At 43.7% G+C, this 24,241-nt stretch overlaps 1 protein-coding gene across 1 annotated transcript; it reads right to left on the reverse strand.

Annotated features, from left to right (window-relative positions):
- Positions 1–14,161: 14,161 nt before the first annotated feature.
- On the reverse strand, positions 14,162–23,006 carry LOC136628868 (olfactory receptor 6B1-like). Its single transcript, XM_066604962.1, has 2 exons — positions 22,983–23,006; positions 14,162–15,070 (listed from the first exon to the last, which is right to left on the reverse strand). Exons 1-2 carry the CDS (start codon positions 23,004–23,006, stop codon positions 14,162–14,164), a joined length of 933 nt encoding a protein of 310 aa, XP_066461059.1.
- Between the last annotated feature and the right edge of the window lie 1,235 nt (positions 23,007–24,241).

A 24,241-nucleotide genomic window follows, 5' to 3' on the forward strand; every position in this document is an offset into this window, starting at 1 on the left:
ACAATTTTTTACTGTGTTAGTTTGTTTTTATGTATTGCATGGATATAATTTTTCATGCATTGTATATTACTGGACACTACATATTAGATGTTTTATATTAATGTTAATAACAATTACTTGTCGAGTCATTTTTTCAATTAGATTTTTTTTCCTTATATATGTGTTTTTGGTTTTTATTTCACTAGGGATATGACTTTAATAAATAACATTGAATTTAAAAAGTACCGTAGAGATCAATTGACAATGATCAATGTACAACACAAAAGAATATTTTTTGTGTCTAAAAAAAAATTACGATAGTTACTAAAATCCAGTTCAACACATGTCATGTCATGCAATGGATTTCATGTCAAGAATGCAAGTTCAAGAATTCTCCAGGATTACAAAATGAGATCTGCCCATAAACCTTGTCCCATATGTCCAGACTTTAATTGGTATTTTAGTATTGCAACTCTTCTCAATTCAAGTAAATAAGCTTGACCCCATATCATCCTACTAGCCATATACCAGACGCTGCATTGCTTTTAGGGGGGAAAAATAGAACATTTTTACTAATACCAGACAACTAGAGATTAGCGAGTATACTCTCTAAGGCACATTACTCGAGCGAGTAGTGCCTTAGCTGAGTATCCTCCCGCTCGTCTGTAAAGATTCAGCTGCCGGCACGGGTGACAGGTGAGTTGCGGCGGTGAGCAGGGGGGAGCGGGGGGGGGGGAGAGAGAGAGATCTCCCCTCCATTCCTCCCCGCTCTCCTCCGCCGGCCCCCGAATCTTCACAGACGAGCGGGAGATTACTCGGCTAAGGCACTACTCGCTCGAGTAGTTAGCCTTAGCGAGTATACTCGCTCATCTCTACAGGCAACCCAATTTAAAAAAAATGCAATTTATGGGCAGCTTGTAGGAATTTTTAACCTGGAATATCTCCATTAAATTGCTTTCAAACAAGCCTATTTTTATTCTATATCTGACCTGTGTTTTGTGGATCATAATTCTGAGCAAATCTATAAATCTATTTACATGTGTGGATGTTTCACAACTATATTTTAAAAATGCAGCATGCTCTACTTTTTTCATTTTTTAGTTAGAAATATACCCTTTACAGGCTATAAAAGTGATTAAAAGATATATCTGCATTTCCTTAATATTTGTTCAGTATTTATCTCCGTATTTCCATTCACTGGTAATATTTTCTATTAGGCAAAAAATTAGCTGGTAGAAAATAAAATCAAATAAGGAGGGAAATACAGATCAAATACCACATTTACACATTTGTCTGGCACTTTTTTCTCTGTCTGACAGAAAGGTGTTCCTTTGCATAAAGAGGGACATGACTAGAGATGAGCGAACGTACTCGTCCGAGCTTGATACTCGTTCGAGTATTAGCGTGTTCGGGATGCTCGTTACTCGTAACGAGTACCGCGCGATGTTTGGGTTACTTTCACTTTCATTTCTGAGACGTTAGCGCGCTTTTCTAGCCAATTGAAAGACAGGGAAGGCATTACAACTTCCCCCTGCGACGTTCAAGCCCTATACCACCCCTCTGCAGTGAGTGGCTGGCGAGATCAGGTGTCACCCAAGTATATAAATCGGCCCCTCCCGCGGCTCGCCTCAGATGCGTTGTGACATAGCTGAGGGACAGTGGTATCGTGTTGGAGCTGCTGTAGGGAGAGTGTTAGGAGTTAGTGTAGGCTTCAAGAACCCCAACGGTCCTTCTTAGGGCCACATCTGACCGTGTGCAGTAGTGTGGAGGCTGCTTTTAGCAGTGTTGCAAATTTTTTTTTTTTGGTATATCGGCCGTGCAGAGCATTGCGCCCTGCAGTAATACTCCAGGGACAGAAGCGTGTAGGCAGGGCCAGAAGACATATATTATAGATTGAATATACGCAGTGGTCCTTTTCAAAAAAATATTGGAAAAAGATCTATTTGGCCTGCCTGTCACTGTGCTCAGTGTTCTGGGTCCGTGTCTGCTGGGGGTATTAGTTCTCCAAATAAATACGCAGCCAGCTAAGTGTTACAGCAGGCTTGCGCCAAATTATTTCTTGGCTCTGAAATCACCGCTCTATTGCAGTTAATAACAGTGCAACACTGCAGTTCCGTGACACACTCCAGGGACAGAATTGTGTAGGCAGGGCCAGAAGACATATATTATAGATTGAATATACGCAGTGGTCCTTTTCAAAAAAATATTGGAAAAAAATCGATTTGGCCTGCCTGTCACTGTGCTCAGTGTTCTGGGTCCGTGTCTGCTGGGGGTAGTAGTTCTCCAAATAAATACGCAGCCAGCTAAGTGTTACAGCAGGCGTGCGCCAAATTATTTCCTGGGGTTCCGTAAACGAAGTCAGCCTCCAACCACAGGCCAATAAGCGGCACATTTAATTACAGCGTTCTGTTTCTGCACTACTGCTAATACACCATGCTGAGGGGTAGGGGTAGGCCTAGAGGACGTGGACGCGGGTGAGGACGCGGAGGCCCAAGTCAGGGTGTGGGCACAGGCCGAGCCAGTGCGGTGGCCAGGGGTAGAGGCAGGGCCAGACCGAATAATCCACCAACTGGTTCCCAAAGCACCCCCTCGCGCCATGCCACCCTGCAGAGGTCAAGGTGCTCTACGGTGTGGCAGTTTTTCACAGAGACGCCTGACGACCGACGAACAGTGGTGTGCAACCTTTGTCGCGCCAAGATCAGCTGGGGAGGCACCACCACCAGCATGCGCAGGCATATGATGGCCAAGCACCCCACAAGGTGGGACGATGCCCGTTCACCGCCTCCGGTTTGCACCACTGCCTCTCCCCCTGTGCTCCAACCCCCCTCTGAGGACACAGGCAGTACCGTCTCCTGGCCTGCACCCACACCCTCACCTCCGCTGTCCTCGACCCCATCCAGCAATGTCTCTCAGCGTAGCGTCCAGACGTCGCTAGCGCCACTGTTTGAGCGCAAGCGCAAGTACGACGCCACGCACCTGCACACTCAAGCGTTAAACGTGCACATTGCAAAATTGATTAGCCTAGAGATGCTGCCGTATAGGCTTGTGGAAACGGAGGCTTTCAAAAGCATGATGGCGGCGGCGGCCCCGCGCTACTCGGTTCCCAGTCGCCACTACTTTTCCCGATGTGCCATCCCAGGCCTGCACGACCACGTCTCCCGCAACATTGTACGCGCCCTCACCAACGCGGTTACTGCCAAGGTCCACTTAACAACAGACACGTGGACAAGCACAGGCGGGCAGGGTCACTATATCTCCCTGACGGCACATTGGGTGAATTTAGTGGAGGCTGGGACAGAGTCAGAGCCTGGGACCGCTCACGTCCTACCCACCCCCCGAATTGCGTGCCCCAGCTCGGTGGTGGTATCTGCGGGGGTGTATGCTTCCTCCACTAAACCACCCTCCTCCTCCTCTTACGCAACCTCTGTCTCGCAATCAAGATGTGTCAGCAGCAGCAGCACGTCGCCAGCAGTCGGTGTCACGCGGCGTGGCAGCACAGCGGTGGGCAAGCGTCAGCAGGCCGTGCTGAAACTACTCAGCTTAGGAGAGAAGAGGCACACGGCCCACGAACTGCTGCAGGGTCTGACAGAGCAGACCGACCGCTGGCTTGCGCCGCTGAGCCTCCAACCGGGCATGGTCGTGTGTGACAACGGCCGTAACCTGGTGGCGGCTCTGCAGCTCGGCAGCCTCACGCACGTGCCATGCCTGGCCCATGTCTTTAATTTGGTGGTTCAGCGCTTTCTGAAAAGCTACCCCCACTTGTCATACCTGCTCGGAAAGGTGCGCCAGCTCTGCGCACATTTCCGCAAATCCCACACGCACGCTGCCACCCTGTGGACACTGCAACATCGGTTTAATCTGCAAGTGCACCGACTGCTGTGCGATGTGCCCACACAGTGGAACTCTACGCTCCACATGTTGGCCAGACTCTATGAGCAGCGTAGAGCTATAGTGGAATACCAACTCCAACTTGCGCGGCGCAGTGGGAGTCAGCCTCCTCAATTATTTACAGAAGAGTGGGCCTGGTTGGCAGCCATCTGCCAGGTCCTTGGAAAATTTGAGGAGTCTACCCAGATGGTGAGCAGGGATGCTGCAATCATTAGCGTCACCATTCCTCTGCTATGCCTCTTGAGAAGTTCCCTGCAAAGCATAAAGGCAGACGCCTTGGAATCAGAAATGGAGGCGGGGGAAGACAGTATGTCGCTGGATAGTCAGAGCAACCTCATGTCTATATCTCAGCGCGTTGAGGAGGAGGGGGAGGAGCATGAGGAGGAGGGGGAAGAGACAGCTTGGCCCACTGCTGAGGGGACAGATGCTGCTTGCCTGTCATCCTTTCAGCGTGTATGGCCAGAGGAGGAGGAGGGGGAGGAGCATGAGGAGGAAGGGGAAGAGACAGCTTGGCCCACTGCTGAGGGTACAGATGCAGCTTGCCTGTCATCCTTTCAGCGTGTATGGCAGAGGAGGAGGAGGAGGAGGATCCTGAAAGTGATCTTCCAAGTGAGGACAGCCATGTGTTGCGTACAGGTACCCTGGCACACATGGCTGACTTCATGTTAGGATGCCTTTCTCGTGACCCTCGCGTTACACGCATTCTGGCCACTACGGATTACTGGGTGTACACACTGCTTGATCCACGGTATAAGGAGAGCCTTTTCACTCTCATTCCCGAAGAGGAAAGGGGTTCGAGAATGATGCTATACCACAGGGCGCTGGTGGACAAACTGATGGTAAACTTCCCATCCGACAGCGCTAGTGGCAGAAGGCGCAGTTCCGAGGGCCAGGTAGCAGGGGAGGCGCAGAGATCAGGCAGCATGTACAGCGCAGGCAGGGGAACATTCTCCAAGGCCTTTGCCAGCTTTATGGCTCCCCAGCAAGACTGTGTCACCGCTCCCCAGTCAAGGCTGAGTTGGCGGGAGCACTGTAAAAGGATGGTGAGGGAGTACGTAGCCGATTGCACGACCGTCCTCGTTGACGCCTTTGCCCCCTACAACTACTGGGTGTTGAAGCTGGACACGTGGCCTGAACTCGCGCTGTATGCCCTGGAGGTGCTTGCTTGTCCTGCGGCTAGCATCTTGTCAGAGAGTGTGTTTAGTGTGGCTGGGGGAATCATCACGGATAAGCGTACCCACCTGTCAACCGACAGTGCCGACAGGCTTACACTCATCAAGATGAACAAAGCCTGGATTTCCCCAGACTTCTCTTCTCCACCAGCGGACAGCAGCGATACCTAAGCAATACGTAGGCTGCACCCGCGGATGGAAGCATCGTTCTCTATCACCATCCAAAAGGGGGACCTTTTTGCTTCATCAATCTGTGTATAATATTCATCCTCCTCCTCCTGCTCCTCCTCCTGAAACCTGACGTAATCATGCCGAACGTGCAATTTTTCTTAGGCCTACAAGGCTCAGTCATATACTTTTTCTAAACAATTTTTATACATTTCAATGCTCATTAAAGCATTGAAATTTTTATTTTAACTGGGCTGCCTCCAGGCCTAGTTACCAATTAAGCCACATTAACCAAAGCCATTAATGGGTTTCACCTGCCCTCTCGGTTGGGCATGGGCAATTTTTCTCAGGTACATTAGTACTGTTGGTACACCAATTTTTGTGGGGCCTCGCCTACAGTGTAATCCAATTAATTTTTTGCCCACCTGCATTACAGCTGACATAACATCAGCTGTGATGGGCAATGCAATGAGATATATTTATGTACCGCCGGTGGCTTCCTGGCACCCACCCATGCTGTGGGTCCACAGGGAGTTGTAACTACATGTGTCCACTTCTAAAGAACCCCAGTCTGACTGGGGCATGCAGTGTGGGCCGAAGCCCACCTGCATAAAACATGACATTATTACCTCAGCTGTGATGGGCAATGCAATGGGATATTTTTATGTACCGCCGGTGGGTTCCAGGGAGCCACCCATGCTGTGGGTCCACAGGGAGTTGTAAATGCATCTGTGTCCACTTCTAAAGAACCCCAGTCTGACTGGGGCATGCAGTGTGGGCCGAAGCCCACCTGCCTTAAACATGACATTATTACCTCAGCTGTGATGGGCAATGCAATGGGATATTTTTATGTACCGCCGGTGGGTTCCAGGGAGCCACCCATGCTGTGGGTCCACAGGGAGTTGTAAATGCATCTGTGTCCACTTCTAAAGAACCCCAGTCTGACTGGGGCATGCAGTGTGGGCCGAAGCCCACCTGCATAAAACATGACATTATTACCTCAGCTGTGATGGGCAATGCAATGGAATATATTTATGTACCGCCGGTGGCTTCCTGGAACCCACCCATGCTGTGGGTCCACAGGGAGTTGTACCTACATGTGTCCACTTCTAAAGAACCCCAGTCTGACTGGGGCATGCAGTGTGGGCCGAAGCCCACCTGCATTAAACATGACATTATTACCTCAGCTGTGATGGGCAATGCAATGGGATATTTTTATGTACCGCCGGTGGGTTCCAGAGAGCCACCCATGCTGTGGGTCCACAGGGAGTTGTAAATGCATCTGTGTCCACTTCTAAAGAACCCCAGTCGGACTGGGGCATGCAGTGTGGGCCGAAGCCCACCTGCATTAAACATGACATTATTACCTCAGCTGTGATGGGCAATGCAATGGGATATTTGTATGTACCGCCGGTGGGTTCCAGGGAGCCACCCATGCTGTGGGTCCACAGGGAGTTGTAAATGCATCTGTGTCCACTTCTAAAGAACCCCAGTCGGACTGGGGCATGCAGTGTGGGCCGAAGCCCACCTGCATTAAACATGACATTATTACCTCAGCTGTGATGGGCAATGCAATGGGATATTTTTATGTACCGCCGGTGGGTTCCAGAGAGCCACCCATGCTGTGGGTCCACAGGGAGTTGTAAATGCATCTGTGTCCACTTCTAAAGAACCCCAGTCGGACTGGGGCATGCAGTGTGGGCCGAAGCCCACCTGCATTAAACATGACATTATTACCTCAGCTGTGATGGGCAATGCAATGGGATATTTGTATGTACCGCCGGTGGGTTCCAGGGAGCCACCCATGCTGTGGGTCCACAGGGAGTTGTAAATGCATCTGTGTCCACTTCTAAAGAACCCCAGTCGGACTGGGGCATGCAGTGTGGGCCGAAGCCCACCTGCATTAAACATGACATTATTACCTCAGCTGTGATGGGCAATGCAATGGGATATTTTTATGTACCACCGGTGGGTTCCAGGGAGCCACCCATGCTGTGGGTCTACAGGGAGTTGTAAATGCATCTGTGTCCACTTCTAAAGAACCCCAGTCGGACTGGGGCATGCAGTGTGGGCCGAAGCCCACCTGCATTAAACATGACATTATTACCTCAGCTGTGATGGGCAATGCAATGGGATATTTTTATGTACCGCCGGTGGGTTCCAGGGAGCCACCCATGCTGTGGGTCCACAGGGAGTTGTAAATGCATCTGTGTCCACTTCTAAAGAACCCCAGTCGGACTGGGGCATGCAGTGTGGGCCGAAGCCCACCTGCATTAAACATGACATTATTACCTCAGCTGTGATGGGCAATGCAATGGGAAATTTTTATGTACCGCGGGTGGGTTCCAGGGAGCCACCCATGCTGTGGGTACACAGGGAGTTGTAAATGCATCTGTGTCCACTTCTAAAGAACCCCAGTCGGACTGGGGCATGCAGTGTGGGCCGAAGCCCACCTGCATTTCATCTGACGTTAGCTCTGCTGTCCAGGGCACTGCAATGGGATACATTTATGTACAGCGGGTGGGTTCCAGGGAACCACCCATGCTGTGGGTGCACACGGAATTCCCATTGCGGAGTTGTACCTGCCTGTGACTATTTATAAAAAAACGCGGTCTGCCTGGGGCATGCAGACACCTTGACAGAATGAATAGTGTGTGGCACATAGGTTCCCCATTGCTATGCCCTTGTGTGCAGCTCCAGATGGAGGTGGCACAGGATTGGATTTCTCATTGCTTCTGTACAGCATTGTGGACTATCGCCCCACCCCTTTTAAATACGGTCGCTGCCTAGCCGTGCCAACCCTCTGCAGTGTGTGCCTGCGGTTCCTCTGGCAGACGCACTTCTAAATAGACATGAGTGTGGCGTGGCATGAGGGCAGCTGAAGGCTGCGCAGGGACAATTTGGTGTGCGCTGTGGACACTGGGTCATGCAGGGGGGGTTGGGCAGCATGTAACCCAGGAGAAGTGGCAGCGGAGTGTTATGCAGGCAGTGATTGTGCTTTGTTGGAGGTAGTGTGGTGCTTAGCTAAGGTATCCATTGCTAATGAGGGCTTTTCAGAAGTGAAAGTTGTTGGGGGGGGGGCCCACTCTTGCCGCTATTGTGGCTTAATAGTGGGACCTGTGAACTTGAGATGCAGCCCAACATGTAGCCCCTCGCCTGCCCTATCCGTTGCTGTGTCGTTCCCATCACTTTCTTGAATTGCCCCGATTTTCACAAATGAAAACCTTAGCGAGCATCAGCGATATACAAAAATGCTCGGGTGACCCATTGACTTCAATGGGGTTCGTTACTCGAAACGAACCCTCGAGCATCGCGAAAAGTTCGTCTCGAGTAACGAGCACCCGAGCATTTTGGTGCTCGCTCATCTCTAGACATGACTGAAAATTTCAACAAAAATTTACCGTATGACAAAAATTGAGCCAAAAACTGTGATGGTCTGATATTATACTAGACAGTCTTAAAATTTGACAGATTCATCATTTAGCCAAGCTACTGTGATAAATCTGAAGCATTTTAAGATTGTCTAATCTCAGTTTGCATTGTTTAGCTACTAGACGGTATTGGTAAATAAGCCTCAGTGTTTTTTTTCTGCAAAAATGCCTCTGACCGGAAAAGATAGGTCCGGACCTATCTTTTGCCGGAATACGCCATTTTTTTTGTTCCCATAGGGGAAAATTGGCAATTTTCATGCATGTTTTTACATGCAGAAAATCGCAAATGCTGCGATGCTTTTTTCTCACAAAACACATATTGGACCAATATCACACTTCCTTGAAACGTGCCCATGTAAATGCACTCTGATGCAGGACAGAGCAGGTCCTGCAGAGTGAAATATGCTGTTTGCAATTATTCTCCAATCTGGCCAAGAGTTGAGTTTTCTGAACAGAGGAACACTCATTTAACTCAACCCTATCATGGTTATGAAACTGAGTTTTCTAAAGTGGACAACCTCATTAAAGGCTTCTCTATACATAGAGGGTGTGTCCATTGGTCCAATGTCCTCTTAAATACCAGATACTGTATATACCCCACCAGTGGTCCCCATGTAGCTCGCGAACCCATACTGTGTAGCTCTCCATGTGAGTCCTGTGTTATAACCATATGCACTGGAAATGTAAACTACTACAGCCATGTCAAAGATTAAATCAGTACAGGTTGGTACCACCAAAACTGATGAGAAGCTCAAATTGTCACAGGTTCAAAATAATTAAATAGAAACACTAAAAAAAAGAAAATATTCATGAAGACAATGAGACTCACAACCAAAGATACGAAATAATACAATTCATCTTTATTGGATATGCAGGTAACAATAGACAAAAAGGGATTAAAAACTCTTAAAAAGTACCCATGCGATATAATGACCAGGGAGTCAAGACCTAGAAAACAAAATGAACTGGAACAACCACAGAGATCAGTAAATAGTCAACAGATAAAGTGCATACTTACAAAACCTCCTCAATAACAGGGCAAAAATCATGCAGAACATGCAATTTGCAATAGATAAATAAATAAAAAGTCATGTGATCAGAAAAAAATTATTGCACTACCAAATATGCAAACCTTAGGGCAAAAAACACACTAGTGTGTGCGCAACTACACTCGCTGCTACGGAGTGTAGTTGCCCATGAACCTTTTTGGGGGGGTTTTATTGGGCCATTCGAACTCCATGCATAGAGAGCAAGTTTAAAAAAACAGCAGGAAGATTGGTCCTGCCCTATCTTTCCCGCATGTAGGGCAAGTCTTATCTTTTCTCGCCCATACTATTAATGGGCAAGTATACCCCTAATAAAAACAATATCATTGAAACCAATGATTATCATGGCTGCATATCGAGATAAAATCACGCCCATGCGAAGAAGCTTTTAAGTGGAGGAGAGAACTACAGGATACATATTACCACAAAATGAAAGGTAACTAGAGAGAGACAGGTCATAGAATCCCTATGTGTATCGCCACATGGTGATTTCTTCATGATTAGAGGTATTGTGACATAATCCATTTATATACACAATCATTTAAACAATGAGAGGTAGCTGTAGGTTGTAAAGAGAATGTTCCCTTCTCCTTACAAATGTATTGCCTATACTGCATGAACCAGAAAGCTCAAGTTCCAGCTAGTTTAGTATGGGTATAGTTAAGGTGCATGATTTTTTCAAATAAGGGAGATGGAACAATACCTCCACAGCGCCACTTATTGAAAGGCAGAATTCCTGCAAGTCAATGTTAGACTCTTTTTTAAAGCCTTGCAACAATGACTGGGAATTGAAAGCCAAGCCAGAATCCATACAAAGTCAGCTGTTTCAGGGTTTGCCACTCATCAGTGTGCAATAGCTTTCTGGCTTGGCTTGGTTTTGAGAGGTTTGTGATGTGCATCAAGAACGCTATCTTTTCTCCTTAGGGAGAGCACCTAGAAAATGAGTAGGTGAGGATACTACTAAGGCCATTTATACGCCTCTGGGTAATATGCAAATAAGGGAGATGGAATAATACCTCTGCAGCGCTATTGGAAGGCAGCATTCCTGCAAGTCAATGTTAGACTCTTTATACCAGCCTTGTAACCATGACTTTTTTCAATGCATGGAATTCAAGACAATAAGGAGGGTTATATAGATATACGTCACAGAAGGGGAAATATAAAAACATAAAAACAATCACAGAAAATGGCCATATACTTACTGTCTAAGGAGGGCAGAATGCTGCATCCTCTCACCATGCAGGTAGCAGACTACCAAAATGAGGGAGCTAATTACACCTGTGAGGGACACCTATATGGTGAGAGGATGCAGCAATCTGCTCTCCTTAGTCAGTAAGTATATGGCCATTTTCTGTCATTGGTTATATAGATACATTAGAAATTCCACAAATGGCGTATTTTACACGTATGCAAACTCTACCTTATTGAAGCATTATATAGGACATACAGGTATTGTCAGGACCAGCGACTCTCGGGGCCTCTGTGCCCGCACTGCCGATCCTACCACCCGGGTTGCAGGAGTGCGGCGCAGGGGAGCCCCGGTTCTAGTGATCTCCCCTGGCCGCCATAACTCTGGTCGCTGCCGGGTTGTTAGGGACGCAGCGGGTGCTGCCCCGCGCTGCGTCATCCTTCTTTTCAGCAAGGCTGCGGGCAGTATTCCCAGCATCTCCTTGATTGGGTCCTGCTGCGGTCAGGCTCCCCACCCCAATCAGCTGCTGGGGTGGGAGTTCTGACAGCATTTAAACATGTCTGTTTCCTTCTAGCATTGCCAGTGTTTGTTTGTTCTTCTGCAGCACTCACGGTCCTTGTTTTAACTGAATTCCTGATTTGACTACTGCGTGAATCCTGACCTTGCCTTTGCCTGACCCCTTGTACTGTGTACCCTCCTGTTGGTGACCCGGATTTCTTGACCAGCCTTTGTGTTTGTCTCAGTGTTTGTTTGTAACCTGACTCCTGCCTTGCATCCCTAGAGCCCTAGACAGTATTAGTAAATCTGCACCAATGTGCCTCATTTATTAAAATAGTCTAAAAGAAAAACTTTGTCCATAGCAACCAATCAGATTTCAGCTTTCGTTTCTGAACCTGCTCTGGTAAAGTGAAAGCTATGCTGAGATTGGTTGCTGTGAGCAACATAGTTAGATTTTCTAAGAGTTAAATAAATGAGGCCCATGTCTACATCTGAAATTGGAAATATACAGCAGTACAGTAGAGCCACATAGACTTATATGGGCATCATATTATGGTTCCGTACAACTTTGAGGCTGCCATAATAAAGTAGCATTGTTCATGGGCTTTAAGGCCCAATGTCCACGGGCAGATTTGAATTGCGGAATCTGCACGGGACAGCCATGGAAGATCGAAAGTTCAAGCCGCTAGGGAAGCATGGGGCATCCGCACTTCAATTAACACCTATGGATTTGATTTGCAGATGCCACGCGTAGAACAAAGATCGCAGCATGCTCCATTTTATCGCGGATGAGCTGCATTACTTTTTTATGGAAATGAGTGACCCGCAATGCATCCGCAATTCAATTGCGGACTTGTAGGCAGATACATCTCTTGTTGTTTGGAGACCAAGCAGGGAGGTGGGGGGAAGGCGGAAGACAGGCACTTTCGGCTTGCGTTTCTTTTCCCCGGCGATGATCCGCAGTGCATTCGCATACATCGGCGCTGAAAAAAATATTGCATTCTCGATCACAGGCAAGCATTTAAAAATAATTTCTACACTGACCCGCAGGTCTTCCACTGCAGAAATCTGCGTGCGGAATCCGCTCTGGCTGTGGACATGAGGCCTAATGTGTGTTAAATACACTCCTATTACAAAATAGTAAACAAGCTACAAAACTAGTTAACACACAAAATAGTTTATTTGTAAAACAGGATTTAATTTGTATCTCTTTATCAGGGCTTCTGATTGTGAATCAATGAGGAATAACATACTGTACATTAATTAGTTGCTTAAAACATTCCACCTAGCAAAGATAACATTCATGAAGAGAATGCTTAAAAATAAAATTATGTTTTAGAGGATTTTTCCAACTTAGTAAATGATTTCAGAAATCACAATTTATTGCCTGGAGAGGTAGGATAAAGTCAAGATGATGTACCCCTGCTTCATTAGTGACATTAGGGAAGATTTATCAAGCTGTCCTATAGTAAGAATGTCCTTTGTTTCTCATGGCAACCAATCACAGCTCAGCTCTGGAAAAATGAAATCTGCACTCTGATTGGTTGCTATGGGCAACAAAGGACATTCTTGTTATAACTTTCTTCCTATTATTTGACATGTGGTGCACTCAGTGCACAGTGATTCCTGGGCTGCCTACAAAAATATTGAACCACCACTGAATTTAAACCATAAGGAACAAAACGTTAATCAGGAATGCGCCAAGTTTTTACAATGGAAATTAAAGTGAAGCCGGCTGTCAATAAAGTTGATTTAGAATACATGCGACGCAATGCGTTCCATGTTACGCATGAACGCGCTGACGTCACACGTAACGTTATGTGTTACGTGTACGCCCCATCGGGAGGAGCGTTCTCACCCCCCGGATCAAGCACGACTGATTGTCTCCGACGTTTAGGCAGCCGGTTTGTAACAAGTAAGTGTGAGTTAATTGTCTTAAAAATATCTGTTTGTACAGCATTGGATTTGAGCTTGAAAAAGGCAGTGTTTGTCTGCCGAAACGCGTTGCTCTTTAACATTAAATAAATTCTTTATCCCAACGAGCGCAAAATAGGTTTTTTTCCCATTAGCATGAATTTAAACCATGAAAGTGCCAATCACAGTGATCTAAAATCTTGATTTGTTTCTCCAACTGGTGCCCACAAGCAATTTGTAGAGTCCTATTGGAATAAAGGTAAGGCCCCTATGAAGACGAAAAGAGGTGTTCTTTGTGATTTGCTTCCAACATGTCTTGCAGAATTCATGTGGAGAGATCGGTTCAGCAAAGAAGCCTTCTCAATATTGCACAGTAGTTTCCTGTTTAGGATTATGCGGTATGATTATGTTTGTTATGGTTATGCTTATAAATTAATACATTGTTAGCACTAAAAATATTGGCTTGGGACATAGATTTAATTGGACACACATATATATGTCCCAGGAGGGATATGATCTTCGCTACTTCATTTGTGTTAACAACATTTGTGTCAAGTGAAGTTTATGTCCTCGGAGGTCATGATCTTTTCTTGATCTGAGATCTAAGAGGTATTGTGATTTCATGAACCCTGTCCCTGATGCATGTTTGGCTGTCTACGTCTAGAGTGATTGTTTTTTTTATGGCAGAGAACTTTAGTAGTTTGCAGTACCATCCCTAACACATAATTGGCTGCCCGCTTCTACAATGATTGATTTTTCAATTTATATATTATTCTAATTTATGTATATAGAGTTTATGGTGATTTTAGAAAAAGTAACAATAAAGGTTAAGTTGTCCCTCTGCGATACCTAGAAAGGTATTGTGAATTTCTGTCATCAACCTGTGGAAGGAGTCAGTAATTTCTTTAGTGCTTGTTGAACTTCACGATTTCTCAGACAGTAGATCACCGGGTTTAGAAGTGGAGTCAAAACTGTGTATAAAATAGTAACTAATTTATTCCTATCCAATGGGCCAGCTTTTCTTGGTCTGGCATAGATGAACAATGTTGTTGTATAAAATATAATGACTACAATTAAATGAGAAGCACAGGTAGAGAAGGCTTTTTGACGTCCTTGTTTGCTTGACATAATTAGAACTGCCCTGATTATACAAATATAGGTGACAATTATCACTACTAGAGGAATTATGATAATAACCATGGCTAAGATGAAATCCATCAGCTCTAAGAAAGTTATGTCTCCACAAGCCAAGTTTAGTAAAGGAGAAATGTCACAAAAGAAATGGTTGATAATGTTGGGCCCACAGAAGTGTAATCTACAAATATAGGCGGCTTTCACTGTGGAAATGGAAAATCCTGTCACCCAGGAACCAATAGCTAACTGGAAGCAAACATAGTTGTTCATAATGACTGTGTACCGCAAAGGTAGACATATTGCTACATACCTGTCGAATGCCATGACAGCCAAGAGAGCAAATTCAGTGCTGGCCAAGGAAATAAAGATGTACAATTGAGCCATACAGGCTGCGAAAGGGATCTTATTGGTTTCAGTTAAGAAACTGTTGAGTAGGGTGGGTTCAGTTACTGTAATGTAAAAGGTTTCTAATAGAGATAAACTGCAGAGAAGGTAATACATGGGTTTGTGCAGCTTTGAATTAATGGTGATGGTCACAATGATGGCCACATTTTCTATTACAGTTAGAATATAAATTATAAGGAAGACAGTAAACAGTACAAACTGGAGCCCTGGAGAGGTTGGAAATCCAATCAGGATGAAATCAGTGATATTGTTATAATATGGTTCTGTTCCAGTGGCAGACCTGTGAATTTGATTCCATTACACATAACATATGAGAGGCAACAGATTCCCATGTTCTATGATCATTGTATGGCATAAGCATGAAATATTTAATAATGACATTTTCAAATGCATACTGTAGATATGTGTAACAAATATGCACATCCAAGATGTCTACTATATGTCATAATGTATCCTTCTGAAATATTTCTATCCATTTATAATCTAGGCATTTTCTCAACCAAATAAAATCAGTTCCAATTCTCAGTCATACAAAGAATTTTACCATTTGATGTGACACATATTGCATTTTATTTAGGTGGCTATTAAACACATAAAGGGAATCTATTAGGAGAATTTAGGTCCTTGAACCACCACTAACCTGTTATCCAGCAGTGTAATAGGTTGATAACTAGTAATTATTAGGAAATTATAGTACCAGTGTTTCTGGTGGTGCATTGCATCACACAGCTCTGATACATGCACGTCACACACACACAGCTCTGCTACATGTACATCACATACATGCAGCTCTGCTGCATACATTTTTTATTCCATAAAAGAGGGATCAACACGAGCACAGCAGAGTCCTACACACTCTGATCACCCCCCGGTCATGTGACCCCGGACTCCTTCCATATAAGTGATTGATCACATGATGGTGACATCATCACAGGTGCTGTAAGCACACGGCTGCTGTCTGGCTCTGCAGGTTTTTAATAAAGTAAAGGATGTGTGATGATGTCACTGTCATGTGATTAGGGGTGCAGGTCAGATCCCAGGTGACTGATCACATGACAGTGATATCAATCTTCATCCCATACAACAGGGATGACAAACAGCACAGCACTCAGGATGAAGGACCTGTGATGATGGAGAGGCAAGTAGATAGCGGCTACCCGATTTTTCCTGCACAATGTGTTCACTACGTGCAGGAAAGATAAGGCAGGTCCTGTCTTTTATCAGCTATAGTATTCACAGCCGAGAAATCCCAGCAGTGAAAATGAAACCACTGAACTCCTATTGAGATCAGTGGTTTTGTTTTGTCCCGTTATACAGCCATGATTATCAGGGCTGTATAAGAAGAGAAATTGATGCTTATATATTTAAGCCCTTATGCTGTATTGGCCAGAATATGGAAAGGCATTATAGTCTAACTATTACCATCTTGGATATCGTTTGGTAATGGCTTGGAACTTCTCTCATTCTCACAGGTTCCCTTTTAACGTCTTTGTAGCATCCAGCGTACTTGTATGTGTAAGGGGGTGTCCCATGTGTTTTAGTATAATGGGTTATGTGTCTTTAAGGAAAACCATGTTTGGAGCACTATGAGAACAGAGGTTCCTGAGTGTGAATGCTCTGGCCATCTGAAGGCCCCTGGGCTGTCATTGCACTTTGCCTGTCAAGTCATGCCTGCGTTGTGGCAATAAAAGTTTTCCAATATTTATAATTAAAAAAAATTTTAAATAGCCAAAACATATTTTGTATAGTTGCGTCCATAAACGTCCGATCTATTAAAGTAATGTATTATTTATCCTGCACAGTGAACGGTGTCAGAATATTAAAAAAAAAAACACATTAGCATTGTGCTATTTTGGTCTCCCCATCTCAAAAAAAAAAATAATCAAAAGGTAATAAAAAAGTGATTAAAAAAAGTTGCATGTATCCCAAAATGATACCAATAGAAACTACAGGATGCCTTGCAAAAAAACAATCCCTCAAATAACTATGTTGAAAGAAAAATTTAAAAAAATTATGGCTATCTGAAGAGGGTAGTAGAAAGTAATTGTTTTTCTTTAGAAAGATACTTTATTTTTTAAAAGTAGTACAGCAAAAAAAACTGTAAAAATTTGGTATCTTCATAATCATACAGACCCATAGAATAAAGTTATCATGCCATTTTTGTTGCAGTATATAGAAACAAGGCCTCCACTCAAAGATGGTGGAAAGGCTTGTTTTTCAGTACAATACATGGTACATTAAATAGTACCATTGAAAATTGAAGTCATCCTGCAGAAAACAAGCCCTTAGGCAGCTACAATGATGGCTAAATAAAAGAGTTATGATTTTTTTGTAGGTGGAGAGGAAAAAACAAAAACAAAAAAAAGATCAGCATCTAATGACGCGGCCCCTTTTCTTTTTCCATTTTCGTTTTTTCCTCCCCCCTTTAAAAAAAATCGTAACTCCTTTATTTATCCATCAACGTCGCTGTATGAGGGCTTGGTTTTTGCAAGACGAGTTGTATTTTTCAATGGTGCTATTTAATGTACCATATAATGTACTGAAAAACTTTAAAAAAATTCTAAGTGGAGTAAAATTTAAAAAAAACGACATTTCGCCATCTTTTAGTGCATCTTGTTTCTACGGTGCACAAACGGCAACAAAAACGACATGATAACTTTATTCTATGGGTCGGTACGATGACTATGATACTAAACTTGTATAGTTTTTTTTTTTTACTATACTCCTCTTTTTTTTTTTTCAAAGACATTTAATTTTTTTCAATTATTTTCTGCCATCATTTTGTGCGCACAATAACTTTTTTATTTTTCCGTCGACATAGTTTAGCAAGAGCTCATTTTTTGCAAGATGTTCTGTAGTTTCTATTAGTACCAATTTGGAATACATACGACTTTCTGATCGCTTTTTATTGCGTTTTTTCTGGGAGACAGGGTAACTAAAAAAGTGCATTTCTGGCGTTCTTTATTTTTTGTTTCGGACGAAGTTCAGCGTGCGGGAAAAATAATGCACTACTTTGATAGTTCGGACTTTTACGGACGCGGCGATACCAAAAACATATTTTTAATTTATTATTTAGATTTTTTAATAATAGATATGGCAAAAGGGGGGTGATTTAAACTTTTACAACTTTTTTTTTTCAATTAAAAAAAACTTTAGTGATTTTTTTTTTACATTACTTTGAAGTCCCCCTGGGGGACTTTAACATGCGATGCTTTGATCGCTCCTGCAGTATGACGTAATGCTATAGCATTACGTCATACTGCTTTTTGACAGGCAGTCTATCAAGCCACCCCACGGGGATGGCTTGATAGGCAGTCTGTTAAGGCAGCCCTGGGGCCTTTCATTAGGCCCCTGGCTGCCATGACACCTGCACGGCTCCCCCGATCTCACCGCCGCGATCGGCTATTGCCCGCTGGTGTCAGCTGTTATAAACAGCTGACGCCCGCACTGTATGAAGAGAGGTTACCACTCAACCTCTCTTCATACATACCCCGACGCTCCATGACGTACCGGTACGTCATTGGTCGTGAAGGGTTTAAAGGGTTTAGGACTGTAAATCATGATACCCCATCATACGGACTAGCACAGCAGTACATAAAATAAGGAGGTGAGAGAAGGACACAAAAGTTGCATGTATCTACGGGGAAAATCTGCATAGACCATGGAGTGAAAGTCCAACAGACAGCTAAGGAAGTAATGTTTTCCATAATTTGTGGGCTATCACCGCTTAGGACTTCTTACTGCTGTAAGTAGCTTGTGTCTTACAAACTGTCGCACTACTGGTTAACGGCACCATTGTTAACCCTTTCCAATCCACTGTCTGACGTCTGAAGACATTATGATTTAAGGCTGTACAGCTCTGATGTTGGAAGACAACTGTCGGGGTTCTCTTACTGTATATTGCCAGCCTCTCTGCTGTCGGAGCCTATCCAACGTGTCACCTCATGCAGTACTGGCTTTAGCCAGCAGATAGCGCTGTTGCATAACGGCAGAAAGAGTAATCCTCCTAGGAAAACCGGGATACAAATTGGATTGGAAAGGGTTAAAGACATCTGGTTTCCAGAAATTAAAAACTGTAGTGGACTTTGAAATTGCTGATACGGCCATACTAGTCATATTGCTTGTTGTCGGGTGATGATAAATACACTGCATTTCCCAGACAGAGACTAAGCTGCCCATTGTTCTTGTAACTCCCCTGGTGGATAGGAATAGAGATGAGCGAGTATACTCGCTAAAGGCAATTGCTGAAGGTTCGGGTGTCGGCGCGGGGGAGCGATGAGTAGCGGCTGTCAGCAGGAGGGAGCGGGGGGGAGAGAGAGATCTCGCCTCCGTTCCTCCTCGCTCTCCCCCGCAGCTCCCTGCCCGCCGCCGACACCCGAACCTTTAGTCTCGAGCGGGCAGGTACTCGCTAAAGGCAAATTGCTCAAGCAATTGCCTTTAGCGAGTTTACTCGCTCATCTCTAGATAGAAACATACCCCATTATTCACCTCGGTCAACTCCTTCATATGGAGCAGGCTTAGGTGCTTAACTGGCTTCATATACATTAGGTACAGCTGACACATGGCTTGAATGGCCAGGATTGCAGATAACTCTAATCCAATCTATGTATCTCTTTAGATGCTTTGCTCAGTGTTTACCATGACATTTAAATGGTTTGACATGATTGGGAGGTGTCCTCCAGTCATCATGGCACCTATAGACCTTGTAAAGACCTTGCAAAGGCCTCCAAGCCTGCCATGGTAATATTTCTATTACACGTTGGTTGTGGCAGGGTGTAATAGAATAACAGAGCTGAACCAATACACTGTAATACAGAAGTGAAAGGGATCGAACGTTCAAGATCCACTTTTAGACTTAATTAAAAACAGCAGTTGAATACAATATGTTAAGAACATAAAATATTAACATTTAGAAAGTAAACTTTTTTTTCTCATTTTTAACATAGAAAATCTAAACAATAAAAAATGTAAATAATTGCTATTACTGCATTAAAAATGTCCAAACTAATAAAACATAACATTATTTATACTACACAGTGACGCCATTAAAAAAAATAACCCAATGCCAGATTTCCTTTTTTTTGTTTCCAACAATCCCTCCCCCCAAAAAAGCTGAATAAAAAACACAAAAAAATTATTGAAGAGTTTATGCACCTTAACAAAATAAAAACCTTAAAGAAATAAAAACTACAGCTCACTACGCAGAAAACAAACCCTCAAACAGCTCAGTAGACAGAAAAAATTACGTTATGACTGTTGAAATGTGATGATCAAAAGTGATTTTATTTTTTAAAAGTGATATGACATAATAAAAATTATGTACATTTGGTATCTGCATAATTGTACTGACCCACAGAGTAAAATCAATGTAATTTTTATCCTACTGTGAAGACCGTAAAAATGAAACCCCCTAGATAGGGCACAATTACTTACTTTCCATTTCACCTCACTTACAATTTTTTGTTACGTTTTTTTTCGTACATTATATGGTACATTAAATGTTACCACTGAAAAATATAACGCCTGGCAAAAAACAAGCCCTCATGCAGCTTTGTTGACAGTAAAGTAAAATAACATCATGGCTCTTTAAAGGGAAGGATCAAAAAACAAAGTAGAAAAAAACAAAAATTGGCAGTCTCTAAGGAGTTAATTTCTCATGTTTAGATCCCCATATTTTACTAAAATTGTCCTTCCATTAATATCATAAAGTAAGAATATTACTTGGGGAATACCTTGTAATAAACGTACAATCACCAGTATGTCTGTGTCTGTATGTCCTCTGTGGCAGTTCAATCTGACAAGCCAACTCTGTTGTACAAGACACAATGTATGCAATCCAAGGTGGTACATGAGGGTGTACTTACATTTCACACTAACGTTAGCTACAATGTAGGATATGGACGGGCAGTACTTTTGATCTTCAACTCCACAGCAGTGGTGTGTCAGAAATCCAATATGATGGAAGTTGAATGCAGCTTTGCACGTGTTGTATAAATTGGATCCGGTTTACTGAACACAAAATTGAATAAGATGTCATTGCTGCAGGGCTGTGTGCAGCAGGAAATAAGCAGCTGTTAATATGTTAATAATTCATAATTTCTTTTTTTATTCTTTTATTTAGAAATATAGTAAAGAAATTACAACAAAATGCATTTACCTAAAAATGAATCAATTGATGGCCCAAGACTAAGAACACAAACATTAGAGCTCCTTCACACTGGCAAGAAAATCGTGCAATTTTCTCACAATGCAAAAGTGAGTGAAAATGCATAATTATGAAACCAATGCTGCAATGGGATAAAGGGAACCCCCCCACACACACACACAGGGATGCAAGGCTGTTTCCATGTGGCAACGCCTCGCATCCAGGGGTTTTCAGAAGGATTGCGAGGGCGATATCGGGCCGTGATTCACTCTCACTCTCACCAGTGTGCAGGAGCCCTTAAGTAAAAAACAGAAAAGGATTATAGAAAAATAAGAAAAAGACATAAATAGAAGAGTTCCAAGTGTTACCACCGGAAAGTTTTGCAAGACAGACTTTTAGATTTAAAGTACATTTTATTGCTTCTTGCATTTTCAGGGCTACAAAAAAACCACCATCTTAACTGTACAAATATCAATGTGGTCAGTTTTAGGCACAATAACATTAAATATACAATTTTACCTTATTTCATAGCTGATACCTTTTGGGACGCTAGCCTAAAGCTTTTTTATTATATACAATAGGTCATCAATATCAGATTAGTGGTGGGACGACTACTCCGCAGATATCAGTAGACTCACCTGCAGCATCTCCTAACATCAGTTCTAATGTCTGGAGGAGGCATCAGTAGGGAAAAGTCATGAAACAGTTTATGCCAGCTTCTGGCATAAAATAGTTGTATATATGATGATTTTCAGATATTATTTGATGTTCTTACATCAGGATCAATATATAATATAGTATCATCATCGCAAGTTTTTTTTTTTAAATAAAGAAACATTAAGCAATTCCAAAATAGCAGACTTTGGAAAATCTTGAATAATATGTACCTCTTCACAAAAGCTAGAAAGAAAATTCTAATTTTTGAATAGTCAGCTCCCTTATTGGAATCAGAAGTTGCTTTATCATCTGCAGAAGTTACAGCTAACATTAAAGAAGCGGTTGTGTCTAGACTTGCTTCTTATAGCAGGCTTTGAGTGTTATCCACAGGGAAGGTTTCTAACTTTAAAACCACACTTAGGGGACCTTGCTAAACATGAACCTTAGAGCTGCTTCTTGCAAACAAAGTTCACTTTGAGAAAGTTTTCCTAAGTAAAGTTACAATTTAAAATCAGATATTTACAGTGGGCCAAACGGATCATAAATTGTCCCTTTTCGCTGACAATCTACTTTTATGTTTGTCCTGCCCTAACATAGGTATCCCTGTTCTGCTACAGGAGTTTAATAAATTTAGTGAGGTAAGCAATTTTAAGATAAATCTACAAAAAACTGAAATTCTCAATATCTCCCTGCGGCAGGCCGAGAGGTTACTCCTTCAGAAGCAATTCCCATTTCGGTGGCAAAGTACCTCCATTACATACCGAGGGATACAATTCCCTGTCCAAACATTTTCACTCAACTTCAAAGCTTTCTTGTCCAGTCTCTTCTTGTCTTGGTGCGGAAGAGTTAACTCTGTCAAAATGAACTCCCTCCCCAAATTTCTTTGTTTATGCCAAGCTTTACCAATTAGATTGGCCAGGATGTACTTGCTCCGCATTCGAGCCCTAATAACCAAGTTTGTTTGGAAGGGCCACAGGCCTAGATTAAAATATAATATCCTCACCCGGACGAAGGACTCGGGGGGACTTAGTCTTCCTGATTTCTCGTTATACGACAAAGCTAACATTGCAAATTGCATATGGAACTTGCTCAAACATCGAGCGACCAAGCTTTGGGTTGAAATACAATATACCACTGATCCCAGGTTAGCTCAGGGTTTTTTTTGGCTTCCGGGGGGCGCATTGATGAGTCTCTTAATTCGTCCCCGTTACTCTCGCAACTAAGGTCCGCTTGGATATGCTTTGTTCATTGGTCTCTATCCCCAAACCTCTCACCCCACTTCTAGCTAATCCACAATTTAAGGCCTTTGAAGACAGTGCGCATCTCCTGTCTATGCACTCTGACCCCATTCCACGTTTGAGTGATATTCTCGGACCTCATGGTGGGCTGAGGCCTCTGGTGGAATTCTTTGAGGGAGCTCGGATTCCTCCAGGAGAATGGCTAAGATATTTTCAGGTGCGGGGGGCCTTGGATTCCCTGACACCCAATGCAGGTTTAGTTAAACACCTTTCACCCTTCGAAGTAATTTGCACCTCCATAGATACTCCTAAACACCCAATATCATACTTATATAGGACGCTGCTGTCTCAAGAGGTGGGGGAACGAACCCCCGGAGTATGTTGGGGCTTGGGAAAGGGAGCTGGGTCGGCACCTTCCCCTAGACCAGTGGCAAAAAGCTATCACTCTAACACACAAGGGGACAGTGTATTCTAGACTCCAGAAACTTAACTTTAAGATATTGTCATGATGGTACAGGACACCGGTGTGCCTACATAGAATGATTTCCCAAACCTCCCCCATATGCTGGAGGTGCTCTAGGGGTAGGGGTAGTATGAGTCACATATGGTGGGATTGTCCCCCGGTGGCAGCTTTGTGGTCGGATGTCTTGGCCCTGTATAACAGGATATGTGGCGCTCCTATTGTTCTCACCTGCGAGATGGCTTTGTTGTCTATGTTTCCAGGGTCCATAGCAAAGGTAAAGAGGGGTTTGTTACAATTCTTTGTCCAGGCCGTTGGGCAGATCATCCCAAGATTGTGGAGAACCAACATTTCCCCAACCAGAGTTCAGTGGGTGGAGGCAACCAACACACTGGTGCGTTATGAAGAGATGAGAGCTGAGGAGGACCAAGATCTTAATGCATTCTATGCGGTATGACAGCCATGGCTGGAATTTAGGTCATCTCCCAGAATGGAAGAATGGTTGTCTTTAGGTTCAGGCATGGCACAGTAAAAGCTGTCTTTGGGCTTGACCCTGGTTTCCCAGACCTCACATGAGAGAATGTCAAAGATAGCCTGGGTTGCCACCATTTCTACTCGGCAGGGTTGATTTCTCTTTCCCAACCTCCTTTGAGGCCCAGATGTCCCTTCCCACCTTTCCCTCCCCTAGATTTCCCTTTTCTACCCTGTATTCATCTATTTTACTTTACGTTCTATTATACTGTTTGATTTATCTGAAAATCTGTGACATAGGTGTACTCTTTGGATGCTTTTCAAGATCCACTGGCAGAAGAGATATGCTGTTAAACTCCCTTTTATAGAGCTTCACCTGTCAAAGTTATACAGCTATATATTATTGTTGTTAATTATGTTTTGTCACTAGAGATGAGCAAGCTTAC

The sequence above is a fragment of the Eleutherodactylus coqui genome, chromosome 5 (assembly GCF_035609145.1).
Source record: "Eleutherodactylus coqui strain aEleCoq1 chromosome 5, aEleCoq1.hap1, whole genome shotgun sequence".
Taxonomy (NCBI): Eukaryota; Metazoa; Chordata; class Amphibia; order Anura; family Eleutherodactylidae; genus Eleutherodactylus; species Eleutherodactylus coqui.